This window comes from Micromys minutus (genome assembly GCF_963924665.1).
Source record: "Micromys minutus genome assembly, chromosome: 1".
Classification (NCBI taxonomy): domain Eukaryota; kingdom Metazoa; phylum Chordata; class Mammalia; order Rodentia; family Muridae; genus Micromys; species Micromys minutus.
Genome location: NC_137969.1, coordinates 250,613,308 through 250,629,125, shown reverse-complemented (window position 1 = coordinate 250,629,125; position 15,818 = coordinate 250,613,308). Strand labels below are relative to the sequence as shown.

The 15,818-nt window shown below is 51.1% G+C and overlaps 1 protein-coding gene and 1 pseudogene across 4 annotated transcripts in view; one reads left to right on the top strand and one right to left on the bottom strand.

Annotated features, from left to right (window-relative positions):
- EVL (Enah/Vasp-like) overlaps positions 1-15,818 on the bottom strand; it is a 125,042-nt gene that overhangs the window by 501 nt on the left and 108,723 nt on the right. For 2 of the 3 annotated variants that reach the window (XM_080924868.1, XM_080924867.1), the window contains exons 5-13: positions 15,359-15,417; positions 14,124-14,353; positions 13,399-13,520; positions 7,483-7,543; positions 5,962-6,025; positions 4,369-4,435; positions 4,219-4,281; positions 1,717-1,783; positions 1,384-1,441 (exon numbers count right to left, since the gene is read on the bottom strand). In XM_080924868.1, coding sequence (XP_080780994.1) covers positions 1,384-1,441; positions 1,717-1,783; positions 4,219-4,281; positions 4,369-4,435; positions 5,962-6,025; positions 7,483-7,543; positions 13,399-13,520; positions 14,124-14,353; positions 15,359-15,417 — 791 coding nt within the window. The remainder of the gene's footprint in view (positions 1-1,383; positions 1,442-1,716; positions 1,784-4,218; positions 4,282-4,368; positions 4,436-5,961; positions 6,026-7,482; positions 7,544-13,398; positions 13,521-14,123; positions 14,354-15,358; positions 15,418-15,818) is intronic. The other variant, XM_080924869.1, reaches the window with a different exon arrangement.
- Positions 11,182-12,529, top strand: LOC308437703 (heterogeneous nuclear ribonucleoprotein A3-like; annotated as a pseudogene). The gene is made up of 2 exons: positions 11,182-11,935; positions 12,352-12,529. The product of its transcript is annotated as a heterogeneous nuclear ribonucleoprotein A3-like (transcript).

The window sequence follows — 15,818 nt, the reverse complement described above, 5'->3', positions numbered from 1 at the left end:
GCCCTGGGCACACATGGGCTAGAGGCCCACCAGCATGGCAGCTTTGATACAGGCCTTTGGGGAGGCAACCCAGCCCTCATGGGGCTTCTACCCCTAAAGATAGAAACTTGCAAAAGCCAAGGACTATGCCTTGCCTCAGAGCTGTGCTGGGCTGCTTGTGGGAAGGACCCTGAGTTTTTCTGGAGTCTGACAGTGGGCATGCACATCTGCTCAGAGGTGCTATGGACTGCAAGCGCCAGGGTCTTTCTCCTCAGGACACGTCTGTTCTAGGTGCTTGAACATCTGTTAGGCCTTCCCAAATGCCTCTCTTCCTCCTTCTGGCCCCCTCATCCTGCCCTCCCCCCACATCTGGTCTCTCATCGCTTAGCTCCCCACACTCTCCCTCCTTCCTTCACAGGCCTCTGGTGCCCTCCTGGTGGACAGACATGGCTGGACCAACAGTCAGAGAAGGGTCACCAAAAGTAATGGGATCTTTGCAGGGCCAGGACCCTCACATGCTTTTCTGCGGGCCACTGCATGGGAATGGCAGGCAGTGGCGTCTGCTCCTGCCCCCAGAAGAGGGACAGTACTGATGACGTCTTACTACTCCCTGTCTCTCCCCCAGGCAGCTCTCTTGCTCAGTGTTTCCTACTCGGCTATTTCCAAGTGCCACAAAGGGACCCCACCCCCGCCCCAAGGCTGGAAGTGCCTGACAGCCGTGAGACAGCCAACTGTTCGTTAGTGATGTTTCCTCCCCTGCACTCATGAACACACTCCCAGACCTGTACTCTGCTGGGACTGGACAGACAGCAACTGTGTTCTCTGTTTAACTGTTACAGTGACTGGCCGCCAGGTCCTCACCATACCTCCATGTACATCTTCCCTGTGGGAGCCTGCCATTGGCTGCCTCCTGGCTCCACAGGCCTCCCAGCTCAACCACTGCTGTGGCCTGGGAACCGGGCAGAGGTGAGGCAGCACATGGGCAGGCGCAGGCTGTTCTAGCCCAAGTCAGCCCTCACAGGCCCTGGTGGGGTCAGATGTGATAGAGGGTCACAGTCTCAGTTTTAGTTCTGGGGAGGAGGGAGCACCATGTCTGTTCCCTACACAGGGTCATACAGGCTGTGAGGCAGCTCAGCACCTCCAGAGGCAGCAGTGGCAGGAGGATTGGACAGGCAACAGATGTGAACAGGAAAGGACAGAAGCTAGGGGCATTTCTGAGCCCACCCTCTCCTGCACAAGTGATCTTCTGAGAGGCAAGGACGATCTCAGACACAGAAGCCACACCCACGGAGATGCAGTCTTGGTAAACCACTTGGCTTTCTGCACCTACATTTCCACAGCTACACACCGGGCATCAGAATCTGGGAGGACAATGAGCTCACCCCTGGCTGTGGCCCCACTCACCATCAATGATCTCCTCCTTTACCTTGTGGAGCTCTCGAACCACCTCCTCCAGGATCTCCTGCTGGGCAGAGCCTCACAGTGAAGGGACAGATGCTGGTCCCAGGGGATGTGCTGCAGGGGTCTTTCCCTCAGCCTGGCCCTGGGCAAACCCTGCCCTCACCACCCCTCAGTTCATGATGGCTGCCCACAGGGAGGGGGCCCCAGAAGCAGGTTGCAGGGTACCCAGACATTCCCTTTCCCTCCTCTGGCTAGGTTGCTGTCTTTGTGGCAGTCAAGAATGGGACCCACTGGCTAGAGCTAGTTCCCAGCCTGCTGATTGCTCCTGGCTCTCACCTGTTTCATCCGGTCCAAATCTAAGGCATCCAGGCCCACATCATTCACACTCCCAGCAGGCTTCACCCTGGAAGAGTAACAGGCAGGTGTGGGAAGATGGTCGCTGGGGTCTATAGGAACTCATGCTGGGACAGCCTGAGGTGTCAGGTCCCTGCTTTGGATTCAAGTGTCACCTGCTCCCAGCCCTTCTGCTGTATTTTACCGAGGGCTGCCGTGTCCTGTCTCTCAAAGGTCTCTCTACAATCCCTTTACATTTCCCAAGCCGGGACACAGGGCTACACAGGCACATTCTTCTGTGTCTCCTACCTCCCTGAAGAGGGCTAGTACTTACTGACCATGTCTTCTCCACAAGGAGCTTGTGTTCCTAGCAGAGTTCTGGTTGCTGAAACCCACCAGAATCAATAACACTGTAGTTAGTTCCATGCTGGGGGTACCCCTTGAAGCTAGCACTCCCTGGGTGGGGAGTGGCTCTCCTACTTCTGTTCTTTCTGAGCATCCAAGGATGTGGCTTTGTCCCTTCTGTACTGGCTATACTTTGATCAAGTTCCGGACTGACATCACTGATCTGAACGTCGGTGCTTCATGCATAGGCATTCTCCCAAACACTCACTAGCCACATGTCACTCTAACTCCAGGGTCTTTCAGGACACAGTGGGGGTGCCGAAGGCAGACACAGTCTGGACCCAACTCTCTGCCCATGCAGAGAGAAGAGCTATGGAAACCTGTGGCTCCAGGAAAAGGAACGTGGTTGGAATCAGGTAAGGGAGACTGGGATGGGATGAAATTCGAATTTCCGTTTCTGGGGACATCTTGGTGTGTAAAGGGGTCAATGTTAGGAGAGTGAGGGCCACTAATCTCCAAAGTTTGAGAGAAGAGGCTGAAACATGAAGTGAGCTACAAAGATGTCAGCCATTGTGCTGAACAGGCCTACCAGAAATTCTGGGTCCTGGTAGAGAAACACAACCAAGCTTCAGGTCCTTCCTGTGGGCTGCAGGCACCATTTCCACAGTGACTTCTGGGAACCCGAGTCACCTACCACACTTCTCTGAGCCTCAGCTCTCCCAAGTCTACACGGCAGCTGTCATGAACAGCATGCATGCTGTGAACAGCTGGCCACTGTACATTTTCATTAAAACCAGAGGCCAATGCCGAGACTAGATGCCCAGGGTGAGATGCTGCCAAGGATGGCTCTCCTTCTGAGGAGAAGGGGAGGGGGATTTGGGGATGGGGACTGTAAGGGTAGGACTGGGAAGAGAGGAGGGAGGGGGCTGTGATCGGATGTAAAGTGAATTTAAAAAAAAAAAAGGAAGGAAGAAAGAAAAGGAAGAAAGGAAGGAAGAAAGAAGAAAAGAAAGAACCACAAAAAAAAATCTGGAGACAAGATTAGGCCTGAAGCTGCAAAGAGATTTCATTCTCAGGCCTCAGCCGTGTGTCTGCCCAGGGAAGGACACCTGACCACTGAGTAGGTAGGAGCATCCCCTGAGAACCCACTACAGTAAGGACAGTCTCTGCTAGGGACTCCAGCCTCGCCTGCTAGCCTTCCCTCCTCTCCTTTAGGCTGAGTCCTGTGTTTACATGTTCTGAAGGGAGGCTGTGTGTAGGAAACCAGTGTGTGCCGTGCTCATGACCACTTCCTGCCTCTAGCCACACTGCCTGCCCTTCAGCTTTGCTAGGGTGGTTCTGCCCAAGGCACCGCCATCTTCCCTCTCTTCAGGCTGATGGTGGCCTCCTAAACCTCTGCAGCACACGCTCTCAGTCATACATAGCCGACCCTGCTAAGGCTCCCACTGCAGACCAACCCTGTCCTCAGTGTGCTTTAGAGCTAGGATTACAGCTCTCTGCGCACAGCCTGCCAGGACTGGGCTAGAACATCTTCTCATTACTTTGTTTTACTCCGGCTTCTGCGGTCACCTGCTATGTGACAAGAGCTGCTTGCTCCCATTTGGGGTGCCCGGAAGAGAGATTTCCTGGTGTAGGCTTAGGGGCCTGCAAATGCAGGCATATTTGGCTTCAGTTACCATCTTTGTCTTTCGGGTCAGCTGAGTTCTCGATGGTCAATTCTGCTGTCATATTGGCATTTGGTTTGGGATACAAGGATGGGGAGAAGTTGACTTTCAAGAGGCTGGCTAGGCGTGCATGCAGAAAAAGGGACCCCGAGGACAATCTGAAGGGACTAGTTGCTGTACCGAGGGAAGCAGCAGTCCCCTGCTGTTGCCCTGGGTGAGAGGGACTGACTGGCTGGTTTTACTTCTCTTTCCCTCTGACAGTCATGGTTCTGCAGAGCCTTGGCCTTCTTTTCTTAGGAGAGGATGGAGCTAGCCTACACCCCTGTGATGGTCTCTAGCTTTGCCTCTCCCCAGGTCTGGAAGAGCAGACTACCCTTCCCAGAGCAAATTGTTAATACTAAGACACAAGACAGGGTTGGGGGGTGTTAGTCATGGGCAAGGGGACAGAGGAAGCCCCAGAACCTGGGCAACACATGGGCAGGAGGGTTGTCGGTACCTAGAGTGAGGCTGCGACTGAAGGGGGCTCTTAGCTTCGGGGCTCTTTGCCACAGACGGGGTTCTACGGCAATGGAATGAAACAGACATGTGAACCAGTACCAGAGCCTGCCCACAGACGCCTCCACTGGCCCTTCCCAGAACAGCTCACCTGGACAGCAAGGAGGACACAGGCTTCTCCACCGAGTTGCTCCGTTCCCAGGGCTTTCGGCCAGCCTCTGCCAATTCATTTCATGAAGGGTCAGAGCTGAGAGGATTCAGTGTTACCCCACTCCTATGTCCTCTCTGCAGGAGTCTACTCAGACTCTGGGTGCAGAGACACTGTGAAAGCTGCTCAGAGTAGAGCTGCAACCTGGCCCCAGGTCTCAGTCCCCCTTTTAGCAGGAATTGTAGGTAACCTGCTTGCTGCCACACAGCCTGCCACTGTTCCCTTGAGTCCTCTCCTTAGGCTTGGTTCAGATGGTAGGGAAGTAAGGTTCCAGCTACAAGGGATCTGAGCCAATACTCTCACTGGTCTTGTCCTGTGGCCTGGCTCCCTGGCTCCCACTGAACCTCTGTCCACTGGTCTCTTCACAGTCTGCTCTGCTCAGGTCCTGAGCCTGAGGTAGGTTTTCCTTTCCTAAGTCTAGTGGTACAGGCCGAGGGGGCCTCATCTAGATGCTTGCCACCAGAGGTTATTGCAGATTCACAGTCCATATGAAACTCACTAGAAATGGTTTAGAATCTGGAGCATTTTATATTTTTAAACTGGGAATGCTCAACCTTTGTTGTATTAGATCACAATTCATGATTCAGCTCACAGGAAGTATACTAAATTGAGCAGAACACATTGGTCACGGGTCAAGCAAAGGGGCACTGAGGCTGTCCTGCCCTAAGCTGAGCCCTGTCTGCAGAGCAACCACAGGTCTGAGGCAGGTTACCTCAAAGCCACCTGGCAGGTGTTTCTATGGGGCCTATAGAAACAAGACCTGGGACCATAGCCACACTCCAGGTGTGTGGCCTCAAGCAGAACACTTGACCACGGGCAGTCAAAACCTGCTGAGTGTGGGAAATCCACTGTCAAGCAGGGAGTCCCTTAACCCACACAGTAGGGAAATGAGGACAGCGACGCTGAACGAACAATCTGCAACGCAGGGAGCAACACTCCAGAAGTCCTAGAAGGCTGGAGACATGCACTGGTGTGAACAAAAGCTGAGAGCATCCATCTCTCCTGAGCCCAGGCGTGGTATGAGGCTGACAATGAGTATGTTGTTAGCTGAAGCCAGCCTTCTGGCTCTTCTTCCCAAAGCTAAGTCTCATTCCCAGGGCCACAGCTGACTGTGGTGACGGGGGCAGGGGCTGTGTTTCTGGTAGAGAAAGGTCAACTGGTGATCTAACTGTAGCATCTGTCTAGCTGGCATTACACAGGAGGAAAAATGACATTAAACGGCTTCTCGGCCAAGAGCGTGGCTGAGTGGCAGCTTGGTAAGACTAATGTGTATGGAGGCTCTGGGTTGTAAAAAACCCTGCACTACTAAGTTCCCAGCCCCTACATGGTGTCTCCACTGTGAATGGAGTTGTTAGTGTTTTTTTCCTTAGTTGTTACACCGGCTCAGCTGTCTGCTTGGGCTCCTTGGGGGAAGTGTGGAAGCTCTGGGAGCCATGGAATTCAGTAAATCGGATGCTCTTGTCCAGAGTGAAGTGACCAGATCAGCTGACCACTTGCTCTAAGACCTCAGGAGTTGTAGGACAGATGCCCTCTTACCTGAGGAATTAGGCGGCTGGCTGGTGGCTCTAGTCCCTGGTGATGGGGAGGTGCTAGGATCCTCCTAAAGTAGGAGAGAAGGTCCTGTCATTAGTCTGATAGCAACAAAGTAGGCCAACTGCACCAGCTGGCTTTCCACACATCCTCACAGCATATGACCAGTACATGTCTATCACTAAAGAGTAAAATCTGCACATAATAGGGGGTCACCAGGCTGTGGACAGTGGGAAGAAGGGGACTCAGGAAGGCAGCTTCTCTGGACCCCAGCACCCTGCCCAGGCTTGATTTATACAGAAGACCTGCCCGCCCCCCCCACACCCCCCTTTAAGGTGGAAAAAAAAGAGTCCTGAAGAGAGTTTCAACAGGGCCTCAATAATGAAATCCACTCAAGGTTCTGTGGCCTGAGGTACTCTGAAGCTGGGGCTAGGGAGTACTTCCTGCACATAAGAAAAGCCAGTGCTGGCTCTGGGATCTGAGGCCCGACACACCATCTGAATATCCAGTGGTACTGGCCAGCTGTGTGACCTAAGTTCACAGGGATGCAAGGCACAGGCCAGTTGGGTAAGGACCCTGTTTGGTTCCTTGACAGGTCTGCAAGGCAAGCCCGTCTGTACAAAGGGCATGTCAGAAGCAGCAAGCTAGGGAAATGGGGAGTAACTCCTAAGCTGGGGTCTGGGAGGCCATTTTTAGAGAGCAAGGATCATGCAGAAGTACAGGCTGAGAGAGGCTATCTGGTGGGCAGAAAGCACTGCACATGCCTAGACCCCATGAAGCAGCACGTGTGCAGACTGAACGAGGAGAAAAGACTGGCAGAGAGGATGGAGCCCAGGGGCACCAGATCCTCCTCATTGGCTAAGCATGGGAAGAAGACCGAGCAGGCACTGGGCTCAGGTGGCTGTGATTCTCTAGTTCTGCTAGTGAGGTCAGTAAAAGCCCACTTGAGGCCTTTGCTCAGTAGTCCCAGTAGAGTTCCATTTCTTTTCTCTTTCTTTTTAATAAGAAAACCTATCACGCACATAAAGAAAACTGGCACCATAATAGAAGTTGAGGCTGAGGGCTCTGTGCTGACAGACCAATCTCCATATGTCTGCCAGGGACAAGAGCCCAGGGCTCCAGAACCCTGCCATGGCTGGAACCACAGCTCCCACTGGGCTGGATACTCAAGCGGGGCGTTTAGAATGATAATTTGAAATAAACCACTTTGACTTCTCTCAGACTTCAGCAGATGTACCCTATCCCTCTGATGCAGCCCTGGCTGGAGTGTAACGGTCCTGAGTCCCCTGGGATTCTCCAAACACTCCTGGTGGCTGCTTCTGCCTTCCCTGCCAAGTCTCCAAGGGTCTGGTCAAAAGAATTCTCAGGAGATGCAAGCCTGTCTGGGTCTGCACCGTGAAGGCATCCCTGTCTCTCCCTCACAGCTGTGTAAACCAGGTACCCGGCTTCCAGTGCCCTCACTGAGACAGTTGCTTACGCTGAAGGCAAGCTTGAGGGTGTGGACTGGCTGGGTAGAGGGGTGCCTACCGTTTGGCTCTCATCTTCCTTTCTGTCAGCAGGCTTGTCTGTCTGGGAGGCTGCCTTTCTCCTAGATGATGGAGAGAGAGAAAAAAAAAACAGATCAGTTTTCCAAGGTTTCACAGTAAACTAGAACTCTGGGCTGCCTCCACTCACACTTGGTTCTCTGACAGATTGCCTGTAGCTTAGGATGTCACTGTATGTGAACAGGCCACTGGGGTAGGCACCCTTCCTTGCATGAGCCAAGGCTGGTGGGGAAGACTTTCTGTATTCACCCATGACCTAGACTCAAAACTGGTCTGGGCAGGAAGTAAGCACTTGGGTGTTTCTTTGTTCACTGAGCTGGTGGTAGCCATAGCTTCTGAGGGAGACACATGGTAGTGTTTAGGTCCCCCAGGGGACAGGGTCTCTCAAGGTCTGTAGACAGACTGGTATCCTGGACCACAGTCAGCTGTGGGACGCTTCTGTGGCAGCTGGCTGTCTAAAGTACCTCGACTCCAGCATCATGTCACAGTGGGGAAGATTTTCTCTTGGCACACTTCTGTCTTGGACCTCAGTTAAGCTTGTCACACTCTTTCTAGTCTAGAACAACACTAAGGAGCTAAAAGCACCCAGGCGAGCAGACGGACTATTCTGTACCCAACTCATGCATTTTCCTCATACGCATGAAAACTCCTACAAGACTCTAACTTTACTAGTACTTCCTGGTCTCGAAGGTCACCTGCATCTGACTTCCTCTGAGGTGTAGACACAGGCTTCTCGTACTTCCTAGCCATGTGCTCCAGTGGACTGTACATTGTGAGGCCTCTCATAACCTGAGGAGAGCCATCTGCCAGAAGCCAAGAGAGCCTGGTGTATGCTGAGGAGCTGTCTCTGGCTGCCAGAGGGTACTGTGGAGGGTCATGAAGGAGGAACAGCAAAACAGCTTTAGAGCTCATGGAATGTGGCCCACGGTTAGCATGACCGCCATGGCTGTGCCTGCGGCTCCAGAGGCAGTTGTGGAACATCACTCCACTTGTTACCATCCCCATCAACACCCCTCACAACCCAGGAACTGTGAGAACTCTAAGGCGGTGTTGCTGGCACTCACAGCAATTGTGAGTGAGCTTTTTCAGGCATTGCTGCTGGAGCAGATTAATGATTTAACCACCACCCCTGGTAAGAATTTAGAGATGTAGGTTGTTAGTGGCCTTAGGGAACAATTTGGAGTTCAGAAAGGAGCACTGTTAATGGGTGAGCTAGGCAATGTTTTTGAGGTCAGGGGACGAAAAACAATGGCAGCCTGACGGGCACTGGCTGATGTGCCTCTCCCTTCCCAAAACTGGGCTGGTGAGCAGTGATGACTAATTTCTTGTGCCCATCTTTGTCCTTAGCTTCTCGATATGACTTAATAACAAACTGTTAATGAGTAGATGCATCCTGAGGATTGAAAATAAAAATGGCCGATTGTTTTGTATATAAAAGTTTAAATTTATGATTCTCTTAGTGTTTTATACAATTACTTTTCCAGATAAACAATAATTCTTTCTTTGTAGCTGTAAATTGCAGCCTGCCCATAAGAGAAACTGGCTGAGAAAATATGCTTGCTTATATTTTGTTAATCTATAACAAATTGCTTAGTTATGAATTTATGTGGGCTCTTGGGAAAATTTTGTTTTTTTTTAAAAAACCTGTTTAACATGTTCTAAGTAACATTTATTCATGTGACGGTAATGGGAAACACGTTTTTTTTCTATGTATACTCATTATAATTGATCACTTAATGAAAAGTAGAAAGTAATCACATTGTGATTTTTGTACCCCTTGAAAGATTTTGTTGGGATATATAAGTTGTGGAAGAAAAAATAGTTGAGCTTTGTTCTATCCACCAAACGTGTATGTGTGTGTGTGTGTGTATATGTATGTGTGTGTGTCTGTATGTGTATGAGTGTGTGTGATTATGTATGTAACTGTGTGTATGTATGTGTGAGTGTGTGTGATTCTTTCCCTCCTTTTCTTGCCAGCCCCAAAGTGTTTCTCACTGGCCCCAGTGAATCAAGCTTTGTTCCTTCAAAGAAAAGTCTGCTGAGCCATCTATCAATCACTAACTCTACACCTTGCCTCAGTTTCCCCTGACCCATAGACCATAACCAGTAATTATCATTAATTCTATCTCTACATTTCCCCCCACCTGACCTATCTTAACTGTCACCTCTTCCTGGATGACAAAGGTCTCTTCACTGGTATGCCCAGTCGCTTTACCCCATAATGTCCACTGATGCCCAGAAGCCATGAGACATCTCTTAAAAACAGGGATGCCTATGAGGAGAGTGTGCCTCAGTGGTAGTCATTTGCCTAACATGTCGGAGGGCATAAATTCTGTCCCACACTGTAAAATCTGACAGACAGACAACTACAGACCAAGCTGCTCTGGTCTACACGGGTAAGATTTAGAGGCAAAGGCATGCCCGTGACAGCTGACCACACAGCAGCCCTCAGTAAGCGCCCACTCCCTGTAACTTCCCCTGTAACTGCAGGTGGATTCCTGCTAGAAAGGAAGCAAGAGGCAAAAGCTGCAGGACTGCTCATCTCAGTGAAGCAGATTTCAAAGACCTGCTTGGTGGATTCTTGTAGATTGGGCAAAGCACATTTGCTTTTGTAGAGCCCGGACCCCACCTCCTGGCGTCTGCTTGGCTCCTGGCAACTCTAACCTTTTCCTGTTTTTAGAGAGGAAGATTATTCTCAGTTTGGGCTACATCATCGAAGCCAAGTTGTTAAGCTCACTGGTTTAGGTTCAGGGAAGGTGCAAACATTTTCTTTTCTAAAATGTTTCCTCCTGTTATCTGAAGCCCCGCTAACCCGAGTGTTCTGAGATCAGCTGGGCAGTGAGGCAGGCACTGTTCCAGCCTTCTCTCCAGCCAACCTACAGTCTTCTACATGTGCTGGCTCCTCAGCCTGTGAGGTGCTTCAGCACTGCCTGGTACTCGTTCCCCTCAGCCCAAAGAACCGCTCTTCTTTAAGCTGAGGACAGCTGGAGCCTCCTCTGTGAGGCCCACCTCTCCCTCCTTCAGGCTTTGGTATATTGTTCTGTGAAGGCTGCTTACTTGTCTGCCTCCAGCCTGGACAACTTCTGTCTGCCCAGACTGTCTAGGAGGCCTGGGAAGGCTACTACTGCCCACAGACACCCCACTGCCCACAGACAACAGTCTTTGTACAGCAGTTGGTGCAGGTGTGGAGGCCGAATTCTGGCCCACCATGAAGTAACAGCCTGGCTGCCTACACTTCTGGACCTTTCTCTTCTCTTCATGCTCACAGTCTTCTTCTTGGATTCAATGAGAAACTTTAGGACCACAGTGTAAAAGGCCCAGGCATATGGTTGGTTCTCAGCGAGGCTCATCAGGTTTGAGGATAGAAGGGACTGAGAGGGCAAGTGCTGTCTTGTCAGGTCAGGACAGGTCTAGCTTCCCAGTCATGGGGAGAGCCCTTTGCTTAGTGAGGGCAGGGTGAGAGGTGCTCTGCTGATGTGTGAAGGGTGCCTGGCCTGCCTCTGTCGTGGCTTTATCTGTTCTCAGGTGCAGAGTGCTGGCATACCAGGCCTGCTCCTGTCCTCTCTGGGTCTCCAAGTCAGACACAGCCTTAGAACCAAGTCAGCATTCCTGGTGCCACGTCACATTTAAGAGTGACAGGTGATATTGAACTTGAGTTGGAAGAGGCGAGTCCGGTCTCAAAATGGAGGGCCGTGAGCCAAAGGAACCAGAACAGCTGAGGAAGCTGTTCATTGGTGGGCTGAGCTTCGAAATCATAGATGACAGTTTAAGAGAACATTTTGAGAAATGGAGCACACTTACAGACTGTGTGGTTATGAGAGATCCTCAAACAAAACGTTCCAGAGGCTTTGGTTTTGTGACCTACTCTTGTGTTGAAGAGGTGGGTGCTGCAATGTGTGCTCGGCCACACAAGGTCGATGGGCGTGTGGTGGAACCAAAGAGAGCTGTTTCTAGAGAGGGTTCTGTGAAGCCTGGTGCCCATTTAACAGTGAAGAAAATCTTTGTTGGTGTTATTAAAAAGGATATGGAAAAATATAATCTGAGAGACTACTTTGAAAAGTGTGGCAAGGTTAAAACCATAGAAGTTATGGAAGACAGGCAGAGTGGGAAAAAGAGAGGATTTGCTTTTGTAACTTTTGATGATCATGACACAGTTGATAAAATTGTTGTCCAGAAATACCACACTATTAATGGGCATAATTGTGAAGTGAAAAAGGCCCTTTCTAAACAAGAGGTGCAGTCTGCTGGGTGACAGAGAGGTCGTGCAGGTGGATCTGGCAACTTTATGGGTCATGGAGGAAACTTTGGAGGTGGTGAAAGAGACTTTGGTTGTGGAGGAAACTTTGGTGGAACAGGAGGCTGTGGTGGTGGAGGTGGAGGCAGCAGAGGTAGTTATGGAGGTGGTGATGGTGGATATAATGGGTTTGGAGGTGATGGTGCAACTATGGTGGTTGTCCTGGTTACAGCAGTAGAGGAAGTTATGGAGGTGGTGGACCAGGATATGGAAACCAAGGCAGTGGATATAGTGGAGGAGGAGGAGGGGGAGGAGGAGGAGGAGGAGGAGGAGGAGGAAGAGGAGGAGGAGGAGGAGGAGGAGGAAGAGGAAGAGGAGGAGGAGGAGGAGGAAGAGGAAGAGGAGGAGGAGGAAGAGGAAGAAGAGGAAGAGGAAGAGGAGGAGGAGGAGGAAGAGGAGGGGGAGGAGGAGGGGGAGGAGGAGGAGGAGGAGGAGGAAGAGGGGGAGGAGGAGGAGGAGGAGGAGGAGGAGGAAGAGGGGGAGGATGAGGAGGAGGAGGGGGAGGAGGAGGAGGGGGAGGATGTCATGGTTACAGTGAAGGAGGAAATTTTGGTGGAGGTAACTATGGTGGTGGTGGTGGGAACTACAATGACTTTGGAAATGACAGTGGACAGTAACAATCAAATCATGGACCCATGAAGGGGGCAGTTTTGGTGGCAGAAGCTTAGGCAGTGCCTATGGCGGTGGCTATAGATCTGGAGGTGGAAGTGGTGGATATGGAAGCAGAAGGTTTTAAAATAAAACAGAAAAGGCTACAGTTCTTAGGAGGAGAGAGAGAGTGAGGGGTTGTCAGGAAAGCTGCAGGTTACTCAGACAGTCGTCCTAAACGCATTAGAGGAACTGTAACAATCTGCCACAGGAGGAACGATCCACAGTCAGAAAAGTTACTGCAGCTCAAACAGGAAACCCGTCTGTTCAGGACGGTCACAGCCAGTTTGCAAAAAGTGCAGCTATTGATTAATGCAATGAAGTGTCAATTAGACGCACATTCCTGAGGTCTTCTATCTGTTGTAGCTTTGTCTTTTTCTTTTCCTTTTCATTACATCAGGTATATTGCCCTATAAATTGCAGTAGTGGTACCAGGGATAAAAAATTAAGGAATTTTTAAGTTTAAAAAAGAAAGTAACAGGGTGGGGCTGGAGAGATGGCTCAGAAGTTAAAAGCACGGGCTGCTCTTCCAGAGGTCCTGAGTTCAATTCCCAGCAACCACATGGTGGCTCACAACCATTTGTGATGGGGTCTGGTCTGTGGGAATACATACAGGCAGAACAATGTATACACAATAAACAAATCTTTTAAAAAGTGATAAGGCAATGTCCTGCACAGGCTAGAACTATACCTGACGGAGGGAAGAGAAAACAGGCTCAGAGCCAACCCTGACACACAGGGACCTATCCCGCCTCCTTCTGTGATGAGGCTCATGGACACCTGCCTCTACATTCTCTAGAGAGCTCTCTAAAACTCTGTGAGTGTGCTACATTTGTTTGTCTCTCAAGTTGCAGGGGGTGCTGTTCTAGACCCCCTGAATGTGTCTTAGCAATGACATTCAGTTGAGGACAGTAGCTTCCCAAGAGGCACATGGCCTTCGGGAGGCACTGTACCCACCTCTTAGCCAGCAGCTTGTTCATTTCTTCCATGAGGCCTCCTCCGCCTCCCCCACTGCTTGCCCGGTTGGCATCGGACTTTGAAGTCCCGCTAGGACTGGAGCCTCCAGATGCATCCTCTGGCTAAGAGTAAGGAAGAAGCGTGTGTCATATGCTGATCCAGTGGGAAGAGCAGCAGCCCCAGTGGGATGGAGAAAGATCTTAGGAGTGAGGCTGCTAGTCCAACCGTCTCAAGTCCACAGAAAACCAGAAATCCAGGGAGGCTCAGGGAAGGGCATGGTAGGCCTAGAGGCATGAGTCCTCGCCAAAGCCAGTCAGTCACAAGGGAGGACTAATGTCAAATGTCAAGCCAGAGATACGCATGAGAGCACTTGTTTACTGCCAGGCTACATGCAGCTCTTTCCAGGAGCATATGCACCAGGGGTATCAGCTGGAAGCAAATTCATGGGAAAAGCCAAGACAGGTCAGTACTTATTAACTAAGGCAGCTTGTCGCTGATAGAGTGCTGGCCCTGTCTACTGGTTAATAACTGGCAGAGAGGTCAGTAAACTAGCTGGGCTGGGGAATAGTGTTTACTGGTTAATAACTGGCAGAGAGGTCAGTAAACTAGCTGGGCTGGGGAATAGTGCTTTGCTCAGTGTCTCACTGATGAATAGGTGAGGGCAGGGTGAGAGGTGCTTTGCTGATGTGTGAAGTGTGGCTGGCCATCCTGCCGGGAACTCTTACCCGCTGCACCCTCCTCAGCTTGGCTCCTGCCAGAGCAGCAGCCAGTCCTGATGCAGAGCTCTCATCGTGGTTGGTCCCCTGGGCCCCTCCAACTGGTAGAGGGGGCGGGGGCGGGGGAGTAGACCCTGTGGGTGGAGGTGGAACTGGAGGTGGAGGTGGAGGTGGAGGTCCACTACAGGAGAGGGTGGCGCTGGCTGCCGATGACGGATGCCCAGGGGGGAGAATGGGCCCTGAAAGGCAAAGGGGGGAGTCAGTCAGACACCTAGGGGTTTTCATTCTAGGTCCTTCAGAAGAATGGAGGCAGCTTGCTCATCAGAGATGCAGAAGAGTTTGTCTCTCTCAGGAAGGCCCTGCAGAACCCAGTCCCATTACAATCTTTCCTCGTTCCAATCTCCCTAGCTCGGGTACCTGCTAGACTGGCATACAATGGCTTAACACCCCCTGAGCACAGTGGACTTCCTCTTGTTCCACTCGTGTCTCTCCAGTGTGTGTGTGGAGTTCCTGGCAGCACCTTTTTCCTTTTTAAGTACTGACTGAATGGGTCTCAAGATTAAATGGGACTAGTACTTGTTCCCTGGGGTCTCTAAGAGGTAAGGAACTGGGGGTCCAGAGATGACCAGGACTTTGGGTCAAGGAACCACTGAGAGCTGGCCTCCACTATGCACCTAGTCAGGTATCTCCACTCTGAATCAGATAGTGCGCCATACACTGAGGAAAACACCGCAGGATGCTCACGGTCTAGTAAAGACAGCCAAAAAATCACATTGGTGAACACAGATTTGTGCTGCAAGGTAAGCCCTACTAAAGGAGGCATACAGGAAGCCTGGGAGACCAGAAGTCCTTGGAAGACTGCCCTATGGAGTTGGGACCAGACAGGAGAAGAGGTGTCAAGATAGGTGAAGGAAGCAGTGGTGAGCCAAGAGATTGGGATGTGTGAGAGGAAGAAAAGGAGAAGCTGGTGCTGGAGCGGAAGTGGAAAGGGAAAATGCAGGGTAGGCTGCACGTCAGAGCGGTGTCCCAGGGTGATAGGACACAGTATTAGAACCGGGTTTGCTCAAGACAGCTTAGGGGCCTGGGCTGGGTGGAGGAAGTGCTGCAGCGGGTGAGGGCGGTATATCCCAGTGCAGGGTGTTTGCCATGAGCAACGTACACCTTGAGAATTCACTGAGCTGTATGTCAGCCAGGGCCACGTGGGGCAGTGTGGACGGCAGCTGGGGGTGGAGAGTGTCACCTACCTGTGGCGGAGATCCTTCTCTCCAGAGACTCCTGACGGTGCTGCTGCTCCATTACTTGTCTGAAAGGCAACCACAGCAGACACCTTGAGTTCTCTGTGCCTGAACCCCCACGTTTGAAAGCTGGTTCTGTGGTACTGCTGAGAACTACAACATTGGGCTGTGTGTGTGTGTGTGTGTGTGTGTGTGTGTGTGTGTGTGTGTGTGAAAAAGGATTACCTAAAAAGGATTACTCACTTTTTTTTTTCCTTTTCTTTCTTGAGAAAGGGGCTCTCATTTTTTCTAGAATTTAGCAAGCCGGCTAGGCTGGCTACTGAACACCAGGGTTTGCCTGTTGGCCTTTGCTTTCTAAGCTCTGGTATTCAAGTGAGTGGGGCCATGTCTAACTTTTTCTTTAAGATAAAAGACTGCTGGGCTCTAATCTAGTGCCTTGCAAGCACTTCATTGGCTCAGCTACCTTCCT